Source organism: Mirounga leonina, unplaced genomic scaffold (assembly GCF_011800145.1).
Source record: "Mirounga leonina isolate KUSES-001 unplaced genomic scaffold, KU_Mleo_1.0 Mir_101097, whole genome shotgun sequence".
NCBI lineage: Eukaryota > Metazoa > Chordata > Mammalia > Carnivora > Phocidae > Mirounga > Mirounga leonina.
Genome location: NW_023270062.1, coordinates 148,827 through 172,916, shown reverse-complemented (window position 1 = coordinate 172,916; position 24,090 = coordinate 148,827). Strand labels below are relative to the sequence as shown.

General features: G+C 38.2%; 1 protein-coding gene across 1 annotated transcript in view; it reads right to left on the bottom strand.

Annotated features, from left to right (window-relative positions):
• Positions 1 to 24,090, bottom strand: part of MTMR8 (myotubularin related protein 8) — a 228,838-nt gene that overhangs the window by 95,002 nt on the left and 109,746 nt on the right. Inside the window, 2 exon segments of the mRNA XM_035004437.1 lie at positions 9,796 to 9,905; positions 11,285 to 11,417. Coding sequence (XP_034860328.1) covers positions 9,796 to 9,905; positions 11,285 to 11,417 — 243 coding nt within the window.

Sequence of the window (24,090 nt, the reverse complement as noted above, 5' to 3'; positions counted from 1 at the left end):
ACACAGGGCACCATTTCCTCTAATTTAGCAAGGAAGAAGATATAAAAAAAAAAGTTGTCAAGGACAGTAATGAGAAGATGAGAGATAACCTTGATTTTTCTATGAAGAATAACACATATTTGAATAAGTGCTTATAGAGAGGAAAGTAACAGTGGTATAGCAATCTTGAAAACAAGGTATAAATTAGGAATACCTGCTTGGTGAAACAGGGATGGGAACCAACCAAGGATGAATAAAATGACTGCTAAGTGGTTTTAAGACTGAGACTACAGCAAATTTATAGACCACAAACCTGTGATACTACCATATAACATGGCTAATAGGATTTATTTCTTTGCAGCAATGTTTAGTAGTCAGGATGTAAGAGCAGAGAAAGAAGAGAACAATTGGGTTTATCAGGGTAGATAGTATGGAAGAATAAAGGGCAAAATGAAGTGGAGGATGTGCTACACTATCAGTTCTGGATTAGATAGGGAAGAAGGTAGAAAAAGGTGGAAAATGAGGAGTTAAATGTAGAAAACAAAACACTAACTCAAAAGATATATGCATCCCTATGTTTATTGTGGCATTATTTACAATGTTCAAGATAGGGAAGCAACCCATGTCTATCCATAGATTAATGGATAAAGATGTGGTACACACACACACACACACACACAGGAATACTACTTAGCCATAAAAAAGAATGAGATCTTGCCATTTGCAACAACATGAATGGACCTAGAGGGTATGACGCTGAGTGAAATAAGTCAGTCAAAGAAAGACAAATATCATATGATTTCACTCATATGTGGAAGTTAAGAAACAAAACAGATGAACAAACAAAGGAAAAAGGAGAAAAACAACAACAAAAAAGACCCAGGCTCAAATACAGAGAACAAACTGGTGGTTCTCAGAGGGGAGGTGGGTGGGGAAATGGGTGAAATAGATAAACAAGATTAAGAATATACTTATCGATGAGCACTGAGAAATGTATAGACTTGTTGAATCATTATATTATACATCTGAAACTGATATAACACTATACAATAATTATACTTAAATTTTATAACAAAATAAAAACAAAGTGTATAGGTCTCCATGGGATAGAAGAACTAGACTATCTGGATTAAGAGTGTGAGAACTGGGCATAAAAGCTCAAAGAACTATTAGTGCAGTGTTTTATAAGTTGAATATGGACATTCAAATCTCCTGGAATAAGGGAAAGAATCATTATGGAGAGGAAATAAGGCCACTCTCAAAGTCCTTAATAGAGGAGGGAGAGCAACTTAGGAGAGATATAGAGTGATATAGCTAAATAAAATAGACCTGAAAGGAGGTAGGAGTTTTGTAAGGAGCAAGAGGAATACAAAACCTGCCATGGGCCCTACAGTTCATGGATTTATGGGAAAATCAGTAACCTTTGCTGTAGAAAGAAGAGAAATGATATCCTTAGGACAGATGGGTTGCGGGTAAGACAAGAGTTAGAGAGAGCTGGAAAAAAATGTCCTCAACTATCAGTCAGACACCTCAAGTAGTGTTAGAGGCCTGACAGTAACAAATATACTGTTTCCTTAGGGTTCTAAATAAAGTGAAAAGTCACTGGTAGACAGGAAAAGACGCTTAATTTCACTAGTAATTAAATAAATGCAAATTAAAGCGTGACATAAAATGCATCACCTATCATATTGGCAAAGATTAAAAAGATTAATGATAAGCATTGTTGTCAATGTGGAGAAATAGGCATTGTTGGTGGCAATGGAAACCGGTGCAACATAGTTGGAGGGCAATTTGACATCTAGTAAAGTTTGAAATATTCATACTTGGACTCAGAACATCCACTTCTAAGAAACCACACCTATAAAGATATATGTTTAAGGGTATCTGATGCAATAATGTCTGTATTTGTGAAAAATTAGGAATGGCTGAATTGCTCATTAGCAGGGGACTATGATAAATTCAAATAATGGAATATGTCACTGAAAAGATGAGGTAGTACTGACTGAACTATGCTGAAAAATGTTTATTATACATTAAGTATAAAAAGTCAGTTGCAGAACTATATGCACAGTATGATCTATTTTTACAAAGCAGTAACAATATGTGTTAAGTATATATATTGAAAACTGTAGAGCTGCACTGTTCAAAATGGTAGTCACTAGCCACAACTGGCTATTTAAATTTGAATTCATTAAAATTAAACTTAAAAACTCAGTTCCTCAGTATTATTAGCCACATTTTGAGTACACAATGGCCACATGTGGCTAGTGGCTATTATATTAGTACAGATCTAGAATATTTCATAAAAATTTCAAATAGACAATTCTGCTCTAGAGGCATACACATTAAACTATTGACAGTGATGTGTGTACTGTGGGGCAAACTAGAGAGAACATTAACATTTTATGTTATATATTTCCAAAATGTCTACTTCTTTGATAAAGTACAACTTTTGTAATGAGAGAAAAAGTAAATAAAATAAATATAATGAAAGAGAAAGAGTGAGGGATACTATAGTGTTTTTGAAAGCAACACTTCCACTATTGCCAGGATCGATATTCAATGGGAAGAACCATTGGAGGATTTTGAGTTTAAAGTGACATTATCACCTATTTTACCTATACCACAGCTTTATCCATTCACCACTGATGGACACGTGTTGCTTTCATATTCTGGCTATTGTAAATAATACTGCAATAAACATAGGGGTGCGTATATCTTTTTGAATTAGTTTCATTTTCTTTGGTTAAACAACCAGTAGTGGAATTATTGGATCATATGGTAATTCTAATTTTAATTTGTTGAGGAACCTTCATACTGTTTTCCACAGAGGCTGCACTACTTTACAGTTCTACCAACAGTTTACTTATCATGATGAGTACTGAGTAACATACAGAATTGTTGAATAAGTATATTGTACTCCTGAAATTAATATAGCAATGCTTGTTAATTATCCCAGAATTAAAAAAAAATAAATAAAGCAACATTATCAGATGTGCTCAAGAAAAATTACTTTAGAGGCAATTTGTTGTCCAAATGGGGGAGCACCTACTAGAGACAAATAAACCAATTAGGAAGTTATAGTACTTTATTTTTTTAAATTTAATTTTATTATGTTATGTTACTCACCATACAATACACCACCAGTTTTTGACGTAGTGATCCACGACTCATTGTTTTCATATAACACCCAGTGCTCCATGCAGTACATGCCCTCCATAATACCCATCACTGGGCTAAAACATCCCCCCCCCCACACACCTCCCCTCTAAAAACATCAGATTGTTTCTCAGAGTCCATAGACTCTCGTGGTTCATCTCGCCTTCTGATTCCAGCCCCCCCCTTAATTTTTCCTTTCCCCTAATGTCCTCCATACTATTCCTTATGTTCCACAAATAAGTGAAACCAGATGATAATTGACTTTCTCTGCTTGACTCATTTCACTTAGCATAATCTCCTCCAGTCCCATCCATGTTGTTGTAAAAGTTGGGTATTCATCCTTTCTGATGGCTGAGTAATATTCCATTGTATTTATGGACCACATCTTCTTTATCCATTCATCTGTTGAAGGGCATCTCGGCTCTTTCCACAGTTTGGCTGTTGTGGACATTGCTGCTAAGAACATTGGCATGCATATGGCCCTTCTTTTCACTACATCTGTGTCTTTGGGGTAAACACCCAGGAGTGCAATTGCTGGGTCATAGGGTAGCTCTATATTTAATTTTTTGAGGCATCTCCACACTGTTTTCCAAAGTGGCTGTACCAACTTGCATTCCCACCAACACTGTAAGAGGGTTCCCCTTTCTCCACAACCTCTGCAACATTTGTTGTTTCTTGACTTGTCAATTTTTGCCATTCTAACTGGTGTAAAGTGGTATCTCAATGTGGTTTGATTTGAATTTTCCTGATAGCTAATGATGATGAACATTTTTTCATGTCTCTGGTAGCCATTTGTATGTCTTCTTCAGAGAAGTGTCTGTTCATGTCTTCTGCCCATTTTTTGACTAGATTATTTGTTTTTTGGGTGTTGAGTTTGAGAAGTTCTTTATAAATCTTAGAGACCAGCCCTTTATGTGTAGTATCATTTGCAAATATCTTCTCCCACTCTGTGGGTTGCCTCTTTGTTTTGTTGACTGTTTCCATTGCTGTGCAGAAGCTTTTGATCTTGATGAAGTCCCAAAAGTTCATTTTTGCTTTTGTTTCAATAGCTTTGAAGATATACCCTGAAAGAAGTTGCTGTGGCCAATGTCAAAGAGGTTACTGCTTATGTTTCCTTCTAGGATTTTGATGGATTCCTGTCTCACATTGAGGTCTTTCATCCATTTTGAGTTTATCTTTATGAATGCTGTTAGTGTAAGGTCAAGTTTCATTCTTCTGTATATAGATGACCAATTTTCCCAGCACCATTTATTGAAGAGATGGCCTTTTCCCATTGCATATTTTTTCCTGCTTTGCTGAAGATTATTTGACCATAGAGATAAGGGTCCATATCTGGCTTCGCTATTCTGTTGCACTGGTCGATATGTCTGTTTTTGTGCCACTACCGTGCTGTCTTGGTGATCACTGCTTTGTAATATAGCTTGAAATCAGGCAATGTGATGGCCCCAGCTTTGTTTTTCTTTTTCAACATTTCCTTGGTGATTCAGGGTCTTTTCTGATTCCATGCAAATTTTAGGATTGTTTCTTATAGAACTTCGAAAAATGTCATTGGAATTTGGATCGGGATGGTGTTGAAGGTATAGATTGCTCTGGGTAGCATAGACATTTTAATAATGTTTATTGATCTGATCCATGAGCACAGAATATTTTTCCATCTTTTTATGTCTTTTTCAATTACTTTCATGAGTGTTTTGTAGTTCTTAGAGTATATATCCTTTAGCACTTTGGCTAGGTTTATTGGGAGGTATCTTATGTTTTTTGGTGCTATTGTAAATGGAATCCTTTCTCTAATTTCTCTTTCTACAGTTGCATTGTTAGTATATAAGAAAGCAACTGATTTCTGTGCATTGATTTTGTATCCTGTCACATTACTGAATTGTTGTATGAGTTCTAGTAATTTGGGGGTAGAGTCTTTTGGGTTTTCCACATAAAGTATCATGTCATCTATGAAGAGAGAGAGTTTGACTTCTTCATTTCCAATTTCAATTTTTTTTTTAAATTGTCTGATTGCTGTTGCTAGGGCTTCTAGTACTATGTTGAAAAATAGTGGTGAGAGTAGGCATCCTTGTCGTATTCCTGATCTTAAGGGAAATGGTCTCAGCTTTTCCCCATTGAGGATGATGTTCACTGTGGGTTTTTCATAGATGGATTTTATGAGCTTGAGGAATGTTCCCTCTATTCCTATACTCTGAAGAGTTTTAATCAGGAAAGAATGCTGTGTTTTGTCAAATGCTTTTTCTGCATCAATTGAGAGGAACATATGGTTCTTCTCCCTCCTCTTATTAATGTGTTCTATCACACTGGTTGATTTGCGAATGTTGAACCACCCTTGCATCCCGGGGATAAATCCCATTTGGTCATGGTGGACGATCCTCTTAATGTATTATTGGATCCTACTAGCTAGGATTTTGTTGAGTATTTTGGAATCCATATTCATCAGGGCTATTGGTCTAAAATTCTCCTTTTTGATGGGGTCTTTGCCTGGTTTGGGGATTAAGGTAATGCTGGCCTCATAGAATGAGTCTGGAAGCTTTACTTCTGTTTCTATTTTTGGAAACAGCTTCAGGAGAATAGGTATTATTTCATCTGTGAATGTTTGGTAGAATTCCCCAGGGAATCCATCAGGCCATGGACTCTTGTTTTTTGGGAGGTTTTTGATCACTGCTTCAATCTCTTTACTGGTTATTAGCCTAGTCAGGTTGTCAATTTCTTCCTGCTTCAGTTTTGGCAATTTATAGGTTCCCAGGAAGGCATCCATTTCTTGCATGTTGCTTAATGTATTAGCATATAGTTGTTGATATTAATTTCTATTGTTCTATTACAGATTGTTTCTATTACCTTAGTGTTAGTCATGATCTCTTTCCTTTCACACATAATTTTATTAATTTGGGTACTTTGTTTTTTCTTTTGGATAAGTCTGGCCAGTGGTTTATTGATCTTATTCTCTCAAAGAATAGGCTTCTAGTTTGGTTGATCTGCTCTACTGTATTTCTGGTTTCTAATTTATTGATCTCTGCTCTAATCTTAATTATTTCTCTTCTAATGCATGGCTTAGGCATCGTTTGTTGCTTTTTTTCCTAGTTCTTTAAGGTGTAGTTAGTTGATGAATTCGGGATTTTTTATTTTTTTGAGTGAGGCTTGGATGGCTATGCATTTCCCCCTTAGGCCCGCCTTTGCAGTATCCCATAGGTTTTGGACCGATGTGTTTTCGTTCTCATTGATTTCCATGAATTGTTTAAGTTCTTGTTTGATTTCCTGGTTGACCTAAACATTCTTGATCGGAGTGGTCTTTAGCTTCCAAGTGTTTGAATTTCTTCCAAATTTTTTTCTTCTGATTGAGTTCCAGTTTTAAAGCATTATGGTCTGAGAATATGCAGGGAATAATCTCAATCTTTTGGTATCAGTTGAGACCTGATTTGTGACCCAGGGTATGGTCTGTTCTGTAGAAAGTCCCTGTGCACTCAAGAAGAATGAGTATTCTGTTGTTTTAGGGTGGAATGTTCTGTATATATCTCTGAGGTCCATCTGGTCCAGTGGTTCCATCAAAGCTTTTGTTTCTTTGTTGATTTTCTGTTTAGATGATCTGTCTACTGCTGATTGTAGAGTATTGAGGTCTCCTATGATTAACGTATTGTTATCAATATGACTATTTTGGTTAACAGTTGGCTTATGTAGCTGGCTGTTCCCATGTTGGGGGTGTAGATATTTACAGTTGTTAGACCTTCTTGTTGGAGAGACCCTTTAAGAATGATACAGTGTCCTTCTGTGTCTGTAACTACAGTCTTTAGTTTAAAATCTACTTTGTCTGATATAAGAATTGCTACACCAGCTTCCTTTTGAGGTCCATTGGCATGGAAGATGGAGCTCCATCCCTTCACCTTCAGTCTGGTTGTATCTTTAGGTTCAAAATGAGTCTCATGTAGACAGAATATGGATGGGTCCTGTGTTTTTATCTGATCTGCACCCCTGTACCATTTTATGGGAGCCTTTAGGCCATTCTCGTTGAGAGTGATTATTGAAAGATATGAATTAATTGTCATCATGTTGTCTGTGAAGACCTTGTTTTTACAGATTATCCCTGTAAGTTTCTGTTCTGTATCACTCTTGGGGTCTTCCTCCTTTTATAGAACCTCCCTTAACATTTCTTGCATGGCCGGCTTAGTGGTTATATTCTTTCAGTTTCTGCTGGTTTTGGAAGCTATGCATCTCTCCATCCATTCTAAATGAAAGCCTTGCTGGATAAAGTATTCTTGGCTGCATGTTTTTCTCATTTAGTACCCTGAACGTGTCTTTCCAGCCCGTTCTGGCTTGCCAGGTCTCCGTGGATAGGTCTGACATTATTCTGATGTTCCTTCCTCTGTACATAAGGAATCTCTTCCCCCTATCTGCCCTTAAGATGGTTTCCTTGGTTCTAAGATTTGCAAGTTTTACTATTACATGCCGGGGTGTTGGCCTGTTTTCCTTGATCTTGGGACAGGTCGTCTCTGCCTCTAGGACGTGAATGTTTGTTTCAGTCCCCAGATTAGGGAAGTTCTCAGCTACAATTTGCTCAAATACATCTTCTAGTCCTCTCTCTCTCTCCACTCCCTTTGGGATTCCAATTATTCTGACACTGCCTCATGGTGTCACTTATTTCTCTGATTCGATTTTCATGGATTCTCAGTTGTTTCTCCCTGGCCTTCTCTTTTCCCTTTTTATCTATTATATTGTCTTCCAGGTCTCTTTTTCACTTTTCTGCCTCAGGTACCCTAGCTGTTAGATTATCTAGATTGGATTGGATCTCACTGATAGCATTTTTAAGTTCTGCAAATTCACCTTAATTTCTGCCCTTAGAGACTCTATGTTACCATTAATTGATTTCTCCATTCTAGCCATTGTCTTCACAATTGCTAGCCTGAATTCCACCTCCGACATCTTGGTTATATCTGCATCCATTTGTAAATCTGCAGCATAAGTCATAATCTCTGAGTGTTTTCTATTTTGTGGGCTCCTCCTCCTAGTCATTCTGTGGATGGGTGTTTGAGGGAATGTATAGAGTCCAAATTATTGACCGCAACCCAAACAAGATGCACCTGTTTTATAGGACCTTAGGGTTGCTGGCCTCTTTTTTTCACATCCTGTCTTCTGGGGGAGGGACCTGCTGCACTGTTACTCAGGCAACCATGTTTGGGCAAAGTTGCCCTGCCCCCTGGGGGGCAATGGGGTAAGTGAAAACCAGTTTTGGGGGGCTTTTGTTCTCTGGCGGCTTTCCCTGGCGGCTTTCCACATCTCTTCCGAGAGTCAGAGCAGAAGAGATTGTTTCCAACCCTCTGCCTCAGAGCGGAGAAATTGCAGTCTGCTCTTCAGTGAGTTCTCCTGGCCACACTATCTCCTTTTCTGTCTGTGCTGCTATAAACTGCAGCATCCTGGGTTGTGCACCCCTCAGCAGTGCTCCCGGTCCTCACTTCCAGGTCAGGGCATGTCTCTACCTTTTGTGCTTCTAAAACTGTTTGCCAACCCCAGTTCTCATGCATGGCCCTGGCACTCTGGTTTCAGTCCATGGGGCTGCCCTACAGTCCTTTCCTTATCGCTACTGGTCTGCGAGTATGTGCCCGATCTCTAGCGTGGGAGGTTATTGCTCACCGGCTCTGTAGGGTGCAGATGGCTCAGCTCCCTCCCCCTTCCATTTACCCTCCTCTATTTGCCCATGGAATCACGGCTACCTGCTTTGTACCTTGAAACCAACTGCCTGTGATATTGTTTGTAGAGATCCAGATCTATCTTCTTACATCTCAAGCTGATTTTGTGGGTGTTCAAAGTGGTCTGGTAGATATCCAGTTCAATTCCATGGACCGGTTGGAATAGGTCCCCTACTCCACCACCATCTTTTCCAGCCAAAGTTATAGTACTTTAGACAAGAGATAATGAATGTCTTAACTAGGGAAGTGGCACTAGAGGCTTAGAAAGGAGAGCTTGGAGCAACCCTTTTAAGGTAGAACTAATAGGACTAGGAAATTGCCAGATGGAGGAGGAGAGAGAGAATTCAAGGCTGAATGAGTTTTCAAGCTTGGGATACTGGGTAGGTGGTGATAGCAATGAGGAACACAGGCTAATTGTCAATCCCAAACCTATTGGTTTTTCATCCACTCATTTTAATTAAACCAGTATTTATGAGGTTGTACTGTCTATTGAATCCATCCCTCTTCTCTAGTCTCACTCTTTTTTGTTCTAATGAAGTCAGTTTCAGAAAAGGGATACAGATGTATGAGTTCAGGGTCATGAGTTTGAGCCCCACACTGGGCATGGAGCCTACTTAAAAATTAAATTAAATGCTATTTTAAAAATATAAAATAAAATTGAGGTTCATTTTCTGAAATTAAAGACCATAGCCATATGTATATTTTTCCAGGGGGAGAGGGTCAGTGATATCCCCAAAGAGTTCTGTGGGTCCCCCAAAAGTTATACCATTAGATTTTCAACCAACAACTTTGTTTTACAGATAGAGAAACTGAAACCCAGAAGAGGGAAGAGACTTGCCAAGGAAACACAGTGAATTAGTGTTAGAGCTGAATCTAGAACCTAGGTTTCTTTTCTCTATTCTTTTCACCATGATCTATGGTTACCCAAGAGATCCCATAATTAAAGTCAGTGCAAGTTTTTAAAAGTTCTAATTGCTACCTTTGCAATAAAAATTCCAGCATCCATAAAAGCTTTAATGTGTCTTAACCACCCTGAGCTCTCCAGGCTGCTAAGAAATTCACTCATTGTTGGAGTTTTCAATTCACAAACTAAGGTAGAAAAGGAAGCAGAGATTGAAATTCACAATCACCTCAGTTTATTCACCAAGAAAGGGGACACAGTGGATCCCCATTTTGTAAATTAGGAAGCTAAGGCATAGGAAGGTTAAATAATTAGTTGGATTAGTGAGTTAAGGACAAGACTAGAGCTAGAGCCTACCATATCCCACAGGTCAGGTATCATCTTTTTTGAGTTATAGAACTAACTCCTAAGACCACAGAAATCTCTGGGGAGCCAGAAAACTGAATCAGCATCCACAGGACAATACTTACATCTCCTCTGATTAGAAAATACATTTTATTCCCATCCTAATTCCACCCATTCAACCTAACTGCAGGCTCTTTTTTAATTTAAATTCAATTAATTAACATATAGTGTATTATTAGTTTCACTAACTCTGCAGGCTCTTAACATCTGTCTCTATTCTCATAATCCTACCTACTCTCTGTAGCCCTGTGCTGTCTCAACAGGTTGAAAACAAATTCCCAATTTTCATGCACTTTGCACTGGTTACCCAGCAGAGGGCATTCTTTTGGCTCAAAAATCTGTAAAAAAAGTCCCTTTTTCTTATACTTCTACAGAATATTCTGGGACAAAAAAAGAAAGCAAGAAGAGACCCAAGAAAAGGAATTCTAATATACTAAAATTGATGCAGACTGAGAAGACAGGATCTGATAAGGGTCATATAAGGGAGAGGTCCTGGTAGACAATATAAGTACAAAGTTAAAAAAAAAAAAAAGAGGAAAAACTGGGTGTGCATTGAAGAAGGCAGGTTTTCAAGATCTCTTCCTTACTGCATCATGGAATCCTGGGTAGTGGGTTTGGGAGAAATGTTCTAGACTCAAAAATCGTGTAAGGCCCCAATCTCATCTTGCCTCCATTCTGATCCATTATTTTGTAGTGATGACAGATGACCCCAAATGTCTGATATCAGCTTTATTCCTTTGAAGTCTAAATTCACCCCCTTCAACATCACAGTGATGAAATCAGTCTGACTCCTTACAGTAGATTGGATGTGGTTATGTTGAATGATGAAATAAATACTAAATTTATTTATACTTATGTTTATCTACCCACCACTAAACACCAGCCTCTGTAATTCTATAGAGAGAAGTAATTTCTACAGCAACTGAACCCAGATGGACTCCACTAAGTTATGAAACTGAACATCTTAGTTCCTCCCCCAGTCCAACACTGCATAATTCAGTATTATGTAAGCTGGATTCATACTATACGCAAAAACCTTATGATGTATTGACTATGATCACCTGGTTGCTTTTATGTTCCACCCCAAATCAGGCATGCTTTTTGTATATATAATAATGTAAAGACTATGGTCTCTGGACTAGCCAACGTGAAATTCCTGTACCTTCCAAAATTTTCTGCAGGCTGTTTCGTAGTACATGAATGTTCTCAATGCCCATGAACCTGAAGTGAATGTTGACATAATTGTATTCATTTTCATACCCCTTCCCAGCTGCTTGGTTGGCCATGGCACTCAACTGCAATAGTTGAGGACATAATAGAGCAGATAGGGCAAATGATAAAAGAACAGTGTTCATCAATTTCAATGTCTCATTCTAAACACTTTTAAATCTTACCCATTTAAAAAGAAGATAAATCAGACAGGGCATATCCTGAAATAGAGAAAATTTCACTGAATTTTACATCAGGTATCTTAAGGAACAGAATAGAATAGGGAAAGACAGGGAGATTTCATGATTTTGCTTTATTACTAAAACCCTGCTTAAGAGATTGAAGGATATGGCAACTATGAGGATATCTGATCTGAAGAACTGAAATAATTTTGAACTTCCTATCACAAATAATATTTTCCTGGCTGAAAAGCCTTTATGCCAAGAAACATGTGAAAGTTAAAAATATTTATAGCTAAAAAGCTCCAGAAAGAAGTCTAAGAGCCTCAGGGCTAATTAATATTAAATAGCTTTTCTATTAAAATGTCCAATGCATGACTTCATGAGATAAATAACTTTCACTCACTGATGAAATTGAAATGGAGAAACCAAGAACTGTTTTTAACACTACATTGAGCTTCTAGTAATCAGAATATTTCTAGGTTATATGAAAAATTTGGGCAGGGTAAAGGTTAAATGAGACTTTCAGATGAAAGATAGTAATACGTTAACTAGAAAGCAGCCAAGATACATTCTATGGTGATAACCATATTACTAATTAAATAATTTTCTGTTGCCTGGCCTATTTTCTAATCTCCCAGTACTGTGCATTTCAGAAGGCGGGAGGAACATGTATATGGACAGGGTGTAGTTTATGTAGTAATAGAAAAGAATGCCATTAAAACCTCGAAAGCACAAACTATTCACCTTAACACGTGCAAAGAAAAATAGCCTGTGTGTCAACATATTGTTTAGAATGCAAGACACTTGTTAAAGGGAAAAACATAATCTAATTTTAATCTCATCACACAGACAATGTCACTAAGCATTTATTAAATTAATGACAAATGTTAAAGGGACATCTGTGGAGGCACAAGTAACAGCTACCTAGTAGCAAGGAAGTTTACTATGATTGATGGATGCTTCAGCAAATAAAACAGTAATTAGAGCAGTCTGTACCTACATCTGGGCAGTGCTAGAAAGGCTGATAGTTAGCTATATCATACTAGGAAAAACTCTTCGGGAAAATGTCTGGCAGATCTGAGGAACAGCTATATATTAGCAGACTAATGTTCAAGCAGAGAGGAGACCTAATATTTACTGAGCCACAAGTATGTGCCAGACACTGTGCTAGATCCTTTACATATATTATCTAATTTAATCCTCACTACAGCCCATGAAGATAGGTACTATTATTATTCACATAAAAAATAGGCACAGGAGGCTGGGAAGATGGCAGAGTAGGAGGAACCTAAGCTCCCCTCGTTCCATGGATATCACTAGGTAACACTCCCATCATTGGGATGGCATGCTTTTGTATATATAATAATGTAAAGACTACAGTCTCTGGACTACAGAGTAATAGAAAGTAAAAAAGATAAGCAAATGAAAGAAATAGAATTTTGCAAAATGAGAATAGACTTGGGAATTCAGTGACTCCATGAAACATAATAACATTCGCATTAAAGGGATCCCAGAAGAAAAGATAACAAAAAATGGCCAGAATGTTTGCTTTAAGAGATAATAGCTGAGAAGTTTCCTAATCTGAGAAAGGAAACACATATCCAGTGCCAGAATGCACACAGATCCCCCAAAAAATCAACACAAGGAGGTCCATATTAAGACACATAGTAATTAAAATTACAAAAAGTAGTAATAAAAAAAAAGTTTAAAAGCAGCAAGAGAAAAGAAGATAGTTACATACAAGGAAACCCCCCCCCACAAGGCTATCAGTGTATTTTTCACCAGAAACAAGGCAGGCCAGAAGACAGTGGCATGAAATATTCAAAATGCTGAAAGGAAAAAAAAAATCTGTATCCAAGAATACTCTAATCAGCAAGGTTATTATTCAGAATAGAATAGATAAAGAGTTTCTCAGACAAACAAAATCTAAACTTTTCATGACCATTAAACCACCCCTAAAAGAAATATTAAAGAGAACTCTTTGGTTGGAAAAGAAAGAACATAAGTGACAGTACGAAAAGTTGGAAGCAAAAAGAAGTAAAGCAGTAAAAATAACTGTATCTGTATCTGTCAGTCAAGGGATTCACAAAATGAAAGCATATAAAATATGACACCATATACTTAAAACTTAGAGGGAAAGGAGTAGAGAATGGGTTCAAACTGAAGCTACCAGCAACTTAATATAGACAGCTATAGGCAGAAGATGTTTTTACAAACCTAATCATAACCAAAAATAAAAAACCAGTAATACATATGCAAAGAATAAAAAGAAAGGAATCTAAGTATATCACTAAAGAAAGCCAACAAACCATGAAAGAGAGTAAAAAAGGATCAGAGAAAAACTACTAAAACATAACCAATTGTTGTGAATGGACTAAACACTCCAATCAAAAGGAATAGAATGAGATAGTGGATAAAAACCCCAAAGCCATCTATACACAACCTACTGGAGACTCATTTCAAACCTAAAGACACCTGTAGATTAAAAGTGAGGGGATGGAGAAATATTTATCTTGAAAATGGATGTCAAAAGACAGCTGGGGATATGTTGGCTAACCGACCATAATGAAAAATTTTTAAAAATAAAATAAAGCAAAACACACGCACACACACACACACACACACACAGGACAGCCAGGGTAGCAATACTTATATTGGAAAAACTAGATTTTAAAACAAAGACTGTAACAAGAGACAAAGAAGGACACTATATAATAATAAGAGGACAATCAAACAAAAAGATATAACAATTGTAAATATTTTTTCACCCAACATAGCAGAACACAAATATATAAAATAGTTAATAACAAACATAAAGGAACTAATTCATACTAATACAATAATAGCAAGAGACGTTTAAACCGCATGTACATAAGTAGACAGATAATCCAAACAGAAAATGAACAAGCATACAATGGCTTTGAAAGACACACTGGAACAGACGGATTTAACAGATACGTTAAGAATGTTCCATCCTAAAACAGCACAATACAAATTCTTCCCTGATGCACATGAAACATTCACAAGAACAGGCCACATATTAGGCCACAAAAGAAGTCTCAACAAATTAAGAAATTTTGAAGTCATACTCTACATCTTTAACAACGACAACACTATCAAACTAGAAATTAACCACAAAAAGAAATCTGGAAAGAACACAAATACATGGAGGTTAAATAACATGCTACCAATGAATGGGTCAACCAAGAAATCAAAGAGGTGATAAAAAATTACATAGAAACAAATGATTATATGAATACAATGGATCGTGAATCTCTACATCAAAAACTAATGATGTACTGTATGGTGACTAACATAGCATAATAAAATTAAAAAATATAAATTAAAAAAAAAAGAAACAAATGAAAATGAAAACAAAACAATCCAAAATCTTTGGGATACATAAAAGTCAGTTCTAAAAGGGAATTTTATAGCAATAGAGGCCTACCTCAAAAAACGAGAAAAATCTCAAACAAGCTAACCTTACACCTAAAGGAGTTAGAAAAAGAAGAAACAAAACCTGAAGCCAGCAGAAGGAAGGAAATAATAAAGACTAAGGCAGAGAAGGAGCTAAGATGGCAGAGTAATAGGGCGCCTGGGTGGCTCAGTTGGTTAAGTGACTGCCTTCGGCTCAGGTCATGATCCTGGAGTCCCTGGATCGAGTCCTGCATCGGGCTCCCTGCTTGGCAGGGAGCCTGCTTCTCCCTCTGACCCTCCCCCCTCTCATGTGCTCTCTCTCTCATTCTGTCTGTCTCAAATAAATAAATAAAATCTTAAAAAAAAAAAAGATGGCAGAGTAATATGAGGACCCTAGGCTTGCCTTATCCCTCAATAACAGGTCATTTTGAACACCCAAGAAATTGATCTGAGGACTGAGAGAAAAAGCCACACAACTAGAGGGAGAAGGCCACGTCATGGAAAGTAGGAGGTGCGAAGATGTGGTTTGGGGGAGAAACAGACCATAGATGCTGTGGAGGTGAGGGAGTCCTGAGGTGAGAGAGAGAACAGAGGGCACAAGGTATCGTAAAAGGAAAACACTTCCCCAAAGCCATTGACTGGGAAAATGAGAAGGGCTGGTTTTTTGTGAGTTTTCCCAACCAGCAGGGCTCAAAAACTGGAGATTTCAAGGTCCATGGTGTGGCTGGTATAGTCTTCAGGGTGCTGCAGTGTTCCTTAGAGAAAACAGGTAGGTAACCTGGGGGCAAAGGGTACAATCTGTAGATCACTTGAGACACACTGGGAGAGACAATGCCCCCTTCTTGGAGTGCATCTGACAGAGGTGCAGTTGCCTTTCCAGGAACAAAAGAGCCAGTGAGTGCCATTTCCCTACCCCACTCCTCAGCATAGTTGCAGAGACAACAGGTGAGGAAGGCTAACTGCACACTGGATCTTTAGTGTGCTTTGCTCCAAACCCCCTACTCCTGTGCTTTCTTGGGTCAAACATGCATCAATAGCAGCATGGCGAGTCCCTCCCCCAGAAGACCAGCTCAAGTACCCAACACACCAGGTCCATAAAGTTTGGAGTTTTAAAACTCAGCCAGTCTGGGAGTTAAGATGGTGGAGAAGTGGGGGAACCCTGGGCTTTCCTAGACCTTTGAACACAGCTGTATTGAGATCAGATCACTTGGAACACCCAGGAAATCAATCTGACGACTAGGAGAAGGATCTCCACAGTTGGAGGGAGACAGCATGGCAGGTGTAAGGTGTGTGAAAATGAACTGAGGGAGAGAACAATCAGTTCCGTAGAGGGGAGGGAATGCTTTCCACAGAGAGAGAAAAGGGAGAGAAAGAGAGAGGGGTTGAGAGAGGGTGGCATCAGGTTCACACAAGACAAAAACCTCTCTGGACAATGACTGGGGAGCAAGGGGTACTGAGTGTCACAGGTTTTTTTGCAAACAGTGTGTGGAGCTCAAACTCTGAGGTTTTGGAAGTGCAGGACTTTTGCTGGAGTGGAGCTATGGTGTGCACACCTGTGGAAAGGAGGTTGCTGGCCCAGGAAGCACAAAGTGGTGTAGGGACCTCCTGGATTGTACTAGGAGAGAACGTTCCCCCTCCTGGAGTACATCTGGAAGAGAGTATAGTGCCTCTCCAAAGACAAAAGACACTGCAGGCACCAGAAAATGGCCTTTTATCAGCAGGGGACAGAGGCACATGCAGAGGATGGAAAACCGGGTTGCTGCTTCTCATAGTGCCACATCATTAGATTGTGTGCACAGTGCAGGCATGGGGCTGTTTTTCTGGGACATAGGAAACCAGACATAGCACAGTGAGGCTCTTCTCCAGAGGAGAGGAGTGGGTGCAAGTGGTGCCAGCTTCTTTAAGATTTGGAGTTTTAAATCTCAGCCATACTCCGAAGATAAAATGCAGCAGAGCTGTGGCACCCGGCATACTGACAGCACTCACTATTCTGTGAAGGCTTCTTCAACAGTGGGGTGTGTGAGATCCCCTATCCAGTGACAAGGGATTGGGGTGGAGCCATTTTCCCCCTCAAGACCAAAACAGTGAGATGTCAGAGAGCAATAGAGTGGCCCCAACTGGAGGCGTGTGCTGCTTACATCAAACACTGCCCCCCTATGCCTAGGAAGTGCATATTTACTGGGGCAGGACTGACTTTGAGCCAGGGTAGTGGGACTCTCCCCCAGAAGACCAGCACAGGCAGCACTCCATATGCACCAAGTCTAATGATCAGAGTGCTTCAAATAGTCACCTGCAGTTCTGGTGGAAATATGAGCAGGTTTTACTTTTATTTTTTCCCTTTTTTTCATTTTTTTGAACTCAGGTTTATAGTTTCTTCTTTCATTTTTTTTTTCATTTCCTTTTCTCTTTTTTTTTGTATAAGGTTTATTTTTTTCCTTCCTCCCCCCCCCCCTTTTCCTTTTCTTTAGAATCAGGATTACAGTTTTTTGATTGTCTGGGTTTTCTCATTCACTTCCCTTTTCTCTTTTTGTTGGATCAGCCTTTTTTCTTCTTTTTTTCTTTTTTTCTTTTCTGTAAGCTAGATTTAACAAATAAATCAAAGCACACCTAGTTAAAAGTCTAAACATTCCCCTCTGAAGAAAGGAGGAGCTCTGCAGAGGACCAATCAGTGGGAATGAGCTGCCAAAACTCAAAAGCAGAGTGCACAGTGTACACCAGAAACACTTCCTGAAGACCAGGCCATGTACAGTATATGACCTCTTTTAAATATAGCATTACCATGAGGTGCAGAAAACATAACAAGCTTTCAAAACATGCAAAAGACAGAAACTATTCCCAAATGAAAATATGGAGGAATTCTCCCCAAAAGAAAGGTAAATAAAAAAATCACAGCCATGACTTTTCTCAAAACAGATATAAGCAAAATGTCTAAACAAGAATTTAGAACAACAGTCATAAGACAACTAGCCAGGCTTGAGAAAAGCATAGAAGACACCACAGAAAACCTTCCTGCAGAGATAAAAGACCTGAAAACTAGTCAGGCTGAAATAAAAAATGCTGTAACTGAGATGCAACACTGACTAGATATAATTACTAGGAGGACTGAAAAAGCAGAGGAGAAAATAGATGACACAGGAAATAAAATCATGTAAAACAATGAAGCTAAAAAGAGAGAAAATAAACTATTAGAACACAAAGGTTGATTTAGGGATATCAGCAATTCCATAAAGCAAAATATTATCCATATCATAAGAGTGACAGAAGAATAAAACTGGGAAAAAAGGATAGAAGGTTTATTTAAATAAATCGTAGGTGAGAACTTCCCTAATCTGGGTAAAAAAACAGGCATTCAAGTCCAAAAGTCACAGAGAACTCCCCCAAAAATCAACAAAAGTAGGTCAACACCATAACATAGTGAAACTTGCAAAATACAAACATAAGGAGAGAATTCTGAAAGCAGCTAGGCAACACAGCTCCTCAACCTGTAAGGGTAGACTCAACGTTCACAGCAGACCTTTCCACTGAAACATGGCAGGCCAGGGAGGAAGGGAAGGGAATATTCAACATGCTGAATGGGAAAAATATGCAACCAAGAATAATTTATCCAGCATGACTTCATTCAGAATAAGAAAAGAATTAAAGGGCGCCTGGGTGGCTCAGATGGTTAAGCTTCTGCCTTCGGCTCAGGTCATGATCTCAGGGTCCTGGGATCGAGTCCCGCATTGGGCTCCCTGCTCCTTGGTAGCCTGCTTCTCCCTCTGCCTTTCTCTCTTGCTCTGTCTCGCATGAATAAATAAATAAAATCTTAAAAAAAAAAGAATAGAAAAGAAAGAGTTTACGAGACAAACAAAAACTAAAGGAGTTAGTGAACACTGAAACACCTCTGCAAGAAATATTAAAGAGAACTGATTGAGCAGGAAGACCAAAAGCAACAAGGACTAGGAAGGAACAGAGACAATGTTCAGGAACAGTGACTTTACAAGTATACAATGACGCTAAATTCATTCCTATCAATAATTACTCTGTAAATGGAATTAATGCTCCACTCAAAACTCATAGGGTATCAGAATGGATAAAAACAAAAAACAAAAAACAACAACAACAAAAAACAAGACCCAGTGATATACTCCTTACAAAAGACTCATTTTAGACCCAAAGTCACCTCCAATTTGAAACTGAGGGGGTGGAGAACCATTTAACATACCAATGGACATCAAAAGAAAACTGGAGTAAACATACTTATATCAAACTAGACTTTAAAACAAAGACTGTAATAAGAGATGAAGGACACTATATAATAAGAAAAATGTCTACCCATCAAGAACATCTAATAGTTGTAAATCTTTATGACCCTAACTTGGGAGCAGCCAAATACAGAAATCATTTAATAACAAACTTAAAGAAACTCATTGAGAAAAATATAATAATAGCATGGGACTTTAACAACTCAGTCATAGCAATATACAATTATCTAAGCAGAAGATCAATGAGGAAACAAGGACTTTGAATGACACACTAGAACAGAAGGACTTCCCAGGTATATTCACAACATTTCACCCTAAAATATCAAAATACACATCCTTTTTGAGTGCACCTGGAACATTCTCCAGAATAGATCACATACTGGGTCACAAATCAGTGCTCAACCACTACAAAAAGATTGAGATCATACCAAGCATATTTTCAGATGACAATGATATGAAAACTGAAATCAAACACAAGAGAGAATTTGGAAAGACCACAAATACATGTAGTGAAAGAACATCCTACTGAAGCATGAATGGGTTAACAAGGAAATTAAAGAAAATATTTAAAAACACATAGAAGCAAATGAAAATGATAACACGACAGTACAAAACCTTTGGGATGCAACAAAGGCAGTCCTAAGAAAAAAATATATAGCAATACAGGCCTTCATCAAGAAGCAAGAAAATTCTCAAATACACATCCTAACCTTACACCTAAAGGAGCAGGAAAAAGAACAGCAAATAAAGCCTAAATCCAGCAGGAGAAGGGAAATAGAAAAATATAGAGCAAAACTGAATGATTCAAAAATTAAAACAAAGGAAAACAGGTCAATAAAACTAGGAGGTGGTTCTTTGAAACAATTAACAAAATTGATAAACCTCCAGCCAGACTTCTCAAAAAGAAAAAGGACCCAAATAAAATCATGAATGAAACAGGAGAGACAACAACCAACACCGAGAAATACAAACAATTAGAATATTTGCCAACAAATTAGGCAATCTGGAAAAAAATGGATAAATTCCTAGAAACGTATAAACTACCAAAACTAAATCAGGAATAAACGGAAAATCTCAACAGACTGATAAAGAGCAAGGAAATTGAATCTGTAATCAAAAATCTTCCAACAAACAAGACTCCAGGGCTGGATGGCTTCCCAGGGGAATTCCACCAAACATTTAGAGAAGAATTAATATCAATTCTTCTGAAACTGTTCCAAAACACAGAAATGGAAGGGAAAATTCCAAACTCATACTCTAAGGCCAGCATTACCTTGATTCCAAAACCAGACAAGGACCACACTAAAAAGGGGAATTACAGACTAATATTCCTGATGAACATGGATGCAAAAATTCTTCTTAAGTTACTACCTAATCGAATCCAACAGTAAATTAAAAGGATTACTCACCACAACCAAGCGAGATTTATTCCTGGGCTACAGAGATGGTTTAATATCCACAAATCAATCAATGTGATACACCACATTAAAAAAAAAAGGATAAAAACCATATGATCCTCTCAATAGATGCAGAAAAACCATTTGACAAAATACAGCATCCTTTCTTCATAAATGCTTCAACTAACTAGGGACAGAAGAAGCACACCTCAACATTAAAAAGGCCATATATGAAAGACCCACACCTAAGATCATCCTCAATGGGGAAAAACTGAGAGCTTTTCTTTTCCCCTAAGGTCAGGAACACAAGGATGTCCACTCTCACCACTGTTGTTTCACACATTACTGGACATCCTAACTTTAGGAATCAGGAAACAAAAATAAAGAAAAGGTATCTAAATTGGCAACGAAGAAGTCAAACTTTCACTATTAGCAGATGACGTGATACTCTATGTAGAAAACCTGAAAGACTCCACAAAAAAATTGTTAGAACTCAGAGGAGTTCAGCAAAGTTTGAGGATATAAAATCAATGCATAGAAGTCTGTTGCATTTCTTTCTTTTTAATTTTTTATTGTTATGTTAATCACCATACATTACAACATTAGTTTTTGATGTAGTGTTCCATGATTCATTGTTTGTGTATAACACCCAGTGCTCCATGAAGAGCATGCCTTCTTTAATACCCATCACCAGGCTAACCCATCCTCCCACCCCCCTCCCCTCTTGAACCCTCAGTTTGTTTTTCAGAGATCATCGTCTCTCATGGTTCATCTCCCCCTTTGATTCCCCCTTTCATTCTTCCCCTCCTGCTATCTATTTTTTCTAACATATATTGTATTATTTGTTTCACAGGTACAGAACTGTGATTCAACAGTCTTACGCAATTCACAGCACTCACCACAGCACATACCATCCCCAATATCTATCACCCAGCTACCCCATCCCTCCCACACCCCACCACTCCAGCAACCCTCAGTTTGTTTCCTGAGATTAAAAATTCCTCATATCAGTGAGGTCATATGATACATATCTTTCTCTGATTGACTTATTTCACCCAGCATAATACCCTCCACTTCCATCCACGTCGTTGCAAATGGCAAGATCTCATTCCTTTTGATGGCTGCATAATATTCCGTTGTATATATATGCCACATCTTCTTTATCCATTCATCTGCCGATGGACATCTTGGCTCTTTCCACAGTTTGGCTATTGTGGACATTGCTGTTATAAACATCGGGGTGCATGTACCCTTCGGATCCCTACATTTGTATCTTTGGGGTAAATACCCAGTAGTGCAATTGCTGGATCATATGGTAGCTCTATTTTCAACTTTTTGAGGAACCTCCATACTGTTTTCCAGAGTGGCTGCACCAGCTTGCATTCCGACCAACAGTGTAGGAGGGTTCCCCTTTCTCTGCATCCCCGCCAACATCTGTCGTTTCCTGACTTGTTAATTTTAGCCATTCTGACTGGTGTGAGGTGATATCTCATTGAGGTTTTGATTTGGATTTCCCTGATACTGAGCGATGTTGAGCACTTTTTCATGTGTCTGTTGGCCATTTGGATATCTTCTTTGGAAAAATGTCTGTTCATGACTTCTGCCCATTTCTTGATTGGATCATTTGTTCTTTGGGTGTTGAGCTTAAGAAGTTCTTTATAGATTTTTGATACTAGCCCTTTATCTGATGTCATTTGCAAATATCTTCTCCCATTCTGTCGGTTGTCTTTTGGTTTTATTGACTGTTTCTTCTGCTGTGCAAAAGCTTTTTATCTTGATGAAGTCACAAGAGTTCATTTTTGCCCTTGCTTCCCTTGCTTTGGTGATGTTTCTAGGAAGAAGTTGCTGCAACTGAAGTCGAAGAGGTTGCTGCCTGTGTTCTCCTCTAGGATTTTGATGGACTCCCGTCTCACAATTACAGCTTTCACCCATTTGGAGTCTATTTTTGTGTGTGGTGTAAGGAAATGGTCCAGTTTCATTCTTCTGCATGTGGCTATCCAATTTTCCCAACACCATTTGTTGAAGAGACTGTCTTTCTTCCATTGGACATTCTTTCCTGCTTTGTCGAAGATTAGTTGACCATAGAGTTGAGGGTCCATTTCTGGGCTCTCTATTCTGTTCCATTGATCTATGTGTCTGTTTTTGTGCCAGTATCATGCTGTCTTGATGATGACAGTTTTATAATAGAGCTGGAAGTCCAGAAATGTGCTGCCGCTAGCTTTGCTTTTCTTCTTCAATATTCCTCTGACTGTTTGGGGTCTTTTTAGTTCCATAAAAATTTTAGGATTATTTGTTCCATTTCTTTGAAAAAAGTGGATGTTATTTTGATGGGGATTGCATTAAATGTGTAGATTGCTCTAGGTAGCATTGACATCTTCACAATATTTCTTCTTCCAATCCATGAGCATGGAATGTTTTTCCATTTCTTTGTGTCTTCCTCAATTTGTTTCATGAGTATTTTATAGTATTCTGAGTACAGATTCTTTGCCCCTTTGTTGAGATTTATTCTTAGGTATCTTGTGGTTTTGGGTGCAATAGTAAATGGGATCGACTCCTTGATTTCTCTTTCTTCTGTCTTGTTGTTGGTGTATAGGAATGCCACGGATTTCTGTGCATTGATTTTATATCCTGCCACTTGACTGAATTCCCATATGAGTTCTAGCAGTTTTGGGGTGGAGTCTTTTGGGTTTTCCACATAAAGTATCATATCTGCAAACAGTGAGAGTTTCACTTCTTTGCTGATTTGGATGCCTTTTATTTATTTTTGTTGTCTGATTGCTGTGTATAGGACATCTAATACTATGTTGAATAGCAGTGGTGATAGTGGACATCACTGCCGTGTTCCTGACCTGAGGGGAAAGCTCTCAGTTTTTCCCCATTGAGAATGATATTCGCTGTGGGTTTTTCATAGATGGCTTTCATGATATTGAGGTATGTACCCTCTAAACCCAATACTCTGACTGGTTTTGATCAAGAAAGGATGCTATACTTTGTCAAATGGTTTTTCTGCATCTATTGAGAAGATCATATGATTCTTGTTCTTTCTTTTGTTAATGTATTGTATCACATTGATTTGTGGATGTTGAACCAACCTTGCAGCCCAGGGATAAATCCCACTTGGTCGTGGTGAATAATCCTTTTAATGGACTGTTGGATCCTATTGGCTAGCATTTTGGTGAGAATTTTTGCATCCACGTTCATCAAGGATATTGGTCTGTAATTCTCCTTTTTGATGGGGTCTTTCTCTGGTTTGGGGATCAAGGTAATGGTGGCCTCATAAAACGAGTTTGGAAGTTTTCCTTCCATTTCTATATTCTGGAACAGTTTCAGAAGAATAGGTATTAATTCTTCTTGAAATGCGTGGTAGAATTCCCTTGAGAAGCCATCTGGCCCTGGGCTTTTGTTTGTTGGGAGATTTTTGATGACTGCTTCAATTTCCTTAGTGGTTATAGGTCTGTTCAGGTTTTCTATTTCTTCCTGGTTCAGTTTTGGTAGTTGATACAACTCTAGGAATGAATC